The sequence below is a fragment of the Sinocyclocheilus rhinocerous genome, unplaced genomic scaffold (genome assembly GCF_001515625.1).
Source record: "Sinocyclocheilus rhinocerous isolate Xijiao unplaced genomic scaffold, SAMN03320098_v1.1 scaffold2124, whole genome shotgun sequence".
Classification (NCBI taxonomy): domain Eukaryota; kingdom Metazoa; phylum Chordata; class Actinopteri; order Cypriniformes; family Cyprinidae; genus Sinocyclocheilus; species Sinocyclocheilus rhinocerous.
Window position 1 is genome coordinate 53502 of NW_015635057.1, and position 5651 is coordinate 59152.

Consider the following 5651-nt stretch of genomic DNA (forward strand, 5'->3'; position numbering starts at 1 on the left):
GGGGCAACCGTGTTCAGCGAATTGGGAAAGTTTGCCCTCGATGTTCTCGTGTTTCCCCATTCAAATGCGTCATGTGAACGTGTTTTTTCCAAAGTCAATCTCATCAAAACAAAGCCACGAAATCGGCTTATTACAGATACTCTGAATGGGCTCGTGCACACCTCAGAGTGTGTTAACATTTCGGGAGGGTGCACTGCTTTCAAGCCAACCAGCACTATGTTGCGGTCCATGACGGCGTCCAATTTGTACCGCAAAAGGACTCCCTCAACATCTGGCAACACGCAGGCATCCGATGACAGCGACTCGAAGGTGGAGTTTGAACCTTCCCACTAAGGTACGCATAATTTTTTATCCATTGTGGTAATTTGCACGTTGTGTCAAAACGTTGTTTATCGAGATAATAGCTGTATACTCTCCGTTTGACTTTTAATTATTGGAAGATAATTTTCTTCCAAATACGATCATTTTGAGGTTCTGATACGATACTTGGACATTTCCAATCTGGCAACACTGTGCCGCAATCATTTTCATACTACGGAAGCTAAATATTCTTGCAAACTGTCTAAACTGAATTATACGTGTCATGCAGACATTCGTATGAGGAGTTTAACAGCATATTAGTCATTCAGAGGACAAATTTTATTTTTAAACATGAAAAATTTACTGAGGTCCGGACCTCGGTGACCTGGCTACAGGCCTGACTACAACACTCAATGAAATAGCATTTCTTCATGGCTAGTGTTTGCATTTTTTTATTATTCTGTAATAGTGTTGGGCGATATGCTCAATTTTCATATCGTCCTATCGTCAGTCTGTGAGATCGCCGCTACACGATAACGTGCTCATTTATTTAATTATGTATTTAGTTTCATTGCCGGAAAGTGGACCAACTCCAGCGTAAGGCTAAAAACAGCATTTTTAATGTGACTGAATTTGTATTTAACATGATAACAATTCAATAGAAATATTGTACGTTACTAATTATAATGCTATATTTCCTCCGTTATTCAAAAAGCAGCTACAGAAAACGAGCAAAGAACATTTACATTACCAAAGAACATAATCACAAGCTCAGTCTAGCGCGTTTATGCACTTTAAAATACTATGAAAGTAAAATGACGTCAAAAAAATTGCATACGCAGGGTAATATTTGTGAAAGTGTACGTGACATTGCAAGCGTAAAATAAATTTGCATGCGCAAAATAAGTTTTGTAAAGGTGTAAATCAAGTTATACGCTCAAGAAAACAGGACTTGCATAATTTTACTATGTTTCGTAAGTGTAAATCATGTGTTGAAAAACTGCAACTTCAAATAAATATGATCTATATTCTTCTGACCTACGTTTTTTCCGCGCTTACACTTTTGGCACGTTTTTTGCGCTGAACTGCGGCCTCAAAAGCCTTGCAAGTTTGTAAACGGCAATTTGCAAGCAAAAACAGTGGTGTTAAGAACAGCAAAACGGATTCACGCTGAAGAATATGTCTCTGTGTGTAAAATAAAGCTGTTGCAAAGGTGTAAACAATGTGTTGCGTACGCAGGGCAAACCTTTTCCTGAAATAACCCGATATGCGCTGCACCGTCTTTCTTTTACCTGCGCTTGCAGTTTTGGCACGATTCTCTCACTTACTGGAGTTTGCAAGCGTGAGTGGGAAGGCGGGACTTATTTCTTGTAAACAATCAAACGAGATTCTTGTTGACTCTTTGTTTTCTATTACCTGATTGGCTCAATAACACGCCAGGAAGACGTCACTTGCGTCATTTCGGTTCAGCATCGTCCTCGTGGCAGTAGGAATGGTACTTTAATGCACAAACAGACAAATATAGATACATACACTAATTGACATGTGTTGATACTAAAATTTGACCTGGGGTTTCGTAAAGAAAATACCGTATTCAATTACCACTCCCTTACGAAAATAACCATGTTTTTTATAGTAAAAGTGTAGTAACCATGTTTTATGGCTTATTAATTACCACTGGCTGGTATAGCATTTATGTAGAAATGTAGCTCATATATCTGCTTACACCACTGAACGGACGCTACATTCTGAGAATTAACATTGTAATTCTTGTTGTCTTTTAAAGGCAGAGTAAGGGATTTCTGGTAGCCAATGTTGATATTTGAAATCACCAAAACAAACACGCCCCTACCCCAAAAGGGTCTTGCCCCTATTTTGATAGCTCCGCCCCACATATACGTATGCAACCCAGGCAACGATTAGTTCTGTGAAACAAAGCAAAACCAATGTTACACCGTGTCTACGGACGTAAGCGGCGCGGCTCAACAAATCCCGACAGAAAACTGCTGCCAGGTTCTATTTATGACGTGGAGTTAGTTTTTTTAAATGCACTCTCAAGTCAGGAAAATTTTCCACATGCTGTAATGGAGGGACTCAGAAAGGTTATTCAGATTATTGGTGAGATTAACCACAGCCAACAGTGTACTCACAACACTGTGAACTTTGAATATGGCAAGGTTAGGTGGCCAAAAGTACTGTTACCAGAAGAACGTCTTAGGGATCTAATTGCCATGTCTCTACCAGTGCCCTGCATTGCAAAATTGCTAGGAGTGAGCACAAGGACCATACAACGGAGAATGTCAGAAATAGGGTTGGCAGTGAGAGACACATACAGTAGTGTTTTGGATGAGGAGCTTGATGCATTAGTGTCAACAGTAAAATCCAGACACCCTTATGCTGGATATAGAATGGTGAAGGGTTTGCTGCAGGCTATGGGGCATAGAGTGCAGTGGGAAAGGATCCGGGCATCCATGCACCGAGTTGATAGTGCAGGCATTATTTCTAGACTGACACAGTTAGGGTGTGTTGTTCGTAGGACATATTCTGTGCCCAGCCCAGGAGCATTGATGCACATTGATACCAACCACAAGCTCATACGGTATGCATATGCTCATTAATGTCCGTCCCATGCACTGAACGCGCTCTCCTCCACATCACGAGTAGACACGCCCCTTATTGCTGATTGGCTACAAGTTTGTTTTTCGATAATTAACGAATCTAATTTCTATAGTGTTTAAGAAAAAAAACTTACTTGTCTTTTAAGGAAGTGTTGATGGATGCTATATTGGATAGGCTCCATTCACGGCTGTCCCATCTGCTTAATCGACCACCAATTGATTTTGACTTTTTGGAGTTTACCTGTACCCAGGAGTTAGTTTTTTTAAATGCACTCTCAAGTCAGGAAAATTTTCCACATGCTGTAATGGAGGGACTCAGAGAGGTTATTCAGATTATTGGTGAGATTAACCACAGCCAACAGTGTACTCACAACACTGTGAACTTTGAATATGGCAAGGTTAGGTGGCCAAAAGTACTGTTACCAGAAGAACGTCTTAGGGATCTAATTGCCATGTCTCTACCAGTGCCCTGCATTGCAAAATTGCTAGGAGTGAGCACAAGGACCATACAACGGAGAATGTCAGAAATAGGGTTGGCAGTGAGAGACACATACAGTAGTGTTTTGGATGAGGAGCTGGATGCATTAGTGTCAACAGTAAAATCCAGACACCCTTATGCTGGATATAGAATGGTGAAGGGTTTGCTGCAGGCTATGGGGCATAGAGTGCAGTGGGAAAGGATCCGGGCATCCATGCACCGAGTTGATAGTGCAGGCATTATTTCTAGACTGACACAGTTAGGGTGTGTTGTTCGTAGGACATATTCTGTGCCCAGCCCAGGAGCATTGATGCACATTGATACCAACCACAAGCTCATACGTTATGCATATGCTCATCCTGAAACTGTAACATAAATGTTATTATCTGACCTTTGATTTTCATTGTTTTAACTTTATATAAATTTCTCTAAAAAAAGATACAACATTGTGATATTCGGGGGTATCGATGGCTTTTCTAGAAAGGTATTTAAGTATATTTTACTACCCAACTTCCTAAAAATGTCAGGGTCTTTAAATGTAACCCTGTCTAATTATGGGAGCAAATAAAGTAGTCATAGTCAAAAAATGACAAAAGTAGGTAATTTGTGTTTATAGCTGTAAATTAAAGATTATATGATAGATTTCAATATAGAACTGTCAAATTCACTGAAATTATATACAATTTATTGACTCTACATTTTATTAATTTGCACAGAAAATACCGGACATTGGCTTCCTAAACAATAATTTCAATCTTTGTCTTACTAAGTCAATATTAAAGATATCAAAATTACATTGTCACAGAATGTACTCAGAATAATTGTATGTAGAATATATAAAATCACAAAAAAAGACTTTAGCTGGGTTCACCCAGGCAGGGTTTCACATTTCATATTGTATTGATATCACAATCACACACACTCTAGACTGAAACTGCCTATTTTTCGTATGCTACACAGATCATGTGCCTAGATGTTGCAACCAATAATCTGGCTTCAACCACCCTGTACTTTTTCCAGCGTTCTGTTCAAAAATTTGGTCTTCCACTTCGGTAAATATTGCCTATAATTAATTTGCTTATGTGTTAGAGCAGGGTACCAGAGCCTGCACTAATATATTATCCTGAACACATACATCCAGTGGTTCAACTTTGTTTTACTAGTGGAGGATAAACTAGTCTGTTTACTAACAGGCTTTGACATGCCTGTGTGAGAGTGTACTGATGTCTTTCAGATTGACAACTGCAATCACATACTTTATATTTTATTAGAAGTAAAATTGGTATTTGTACTAGTGTAAAGGAATGGTTGTTGTAAATTAGCCACATTTAAAATGTTCTATCTACATAATTTTTTTTAGGGTCAGGGGAGACCAAGGGGTTGAAAATGTAAATATAGAAATTTATCATACATTTTGTGCAATCAAACATCAGAAAAATAACCAACCAAAATAATTGATGTTAAAGCATTGTATAATTGAATATGTTTTTGGTTTAATTAAATGTTTTTTTCAGTCATCACAAAGGAATGCACCCCACACAAGGGGGCCTTACAACAAAAAAGTTTGAAAACCACTGCATTTAACAATTTATTCAGTGCAGTGCATTTGTAACTAAACATTTAATACATTACCAGAATAGAGAGGCTCTGGAGAGATATCTGGGTTGCAGTCACAAACATCTACTACAGTGTGCTTCATCAGTTGGAGGAAGAAGGGCAGCTGGATATGTCGAATCGTATGCATCTTTTCTGTTGTCACTATGTGTTCATTCCACGACTGCAAGCTCATCTGGACACCTTTCGCGATGGATGGGACAATCACCCTCTAAGTACAGAGGGAAATCTGACTCCAAATCAGCTGTGGGAGCTGGGAGGACATCAGGTCTTGAGTCTTCCAGAAAATGAGGTGTTGTATGTTATATGAATGCATGTCTCCTAACATTTAATAGAATTGAAAATTAACAAAGTTAAAAAAGTTTCACACATGGCAGGACTACATGACATGACAATTTCAGTTATTATTGTGTGATAAAAGTTAAGATATATTTTATCTCCTTGACATAGGACATCCACATTCCCTTGATTGACTGGGAAAGCAGTGGCCTACCACAAGAACCTAACTCAGGCATCCAAGTACCAGAAATAGAGTGCCCGCTAACTGCAGAGGCAGAAGGGGAACTTACGGTTGCGATCGATCTGATGGGCAGTGTTGGGAAGGTTACTTTGGAAATGTAATAGGTTACAGATTACAAGTT

General features: G+C 39.0%; 1 protein-coding gene across 1 annotated transcript; it reads left to right on the plus strand.

Moving 5' to 3' along the window:
• Positions 1–228: 228 nt before the first annotated feature.
• LOC107746535 (uncharacterized) lies at positions 229–5320 on the plus strand. The gene is given in 6 exon segments (XM_016560778.1): positions 229–309; positions 3065–3735; positions 3832–3880; positions 4357–4448; positions 4757–4803; positions 4953–5320. Coding segments are annotated over 6 exon segments (1308 nt in total).
• The last annotated feature ends 331 nt before the right edge of the window (positions 5321–5651 follow it).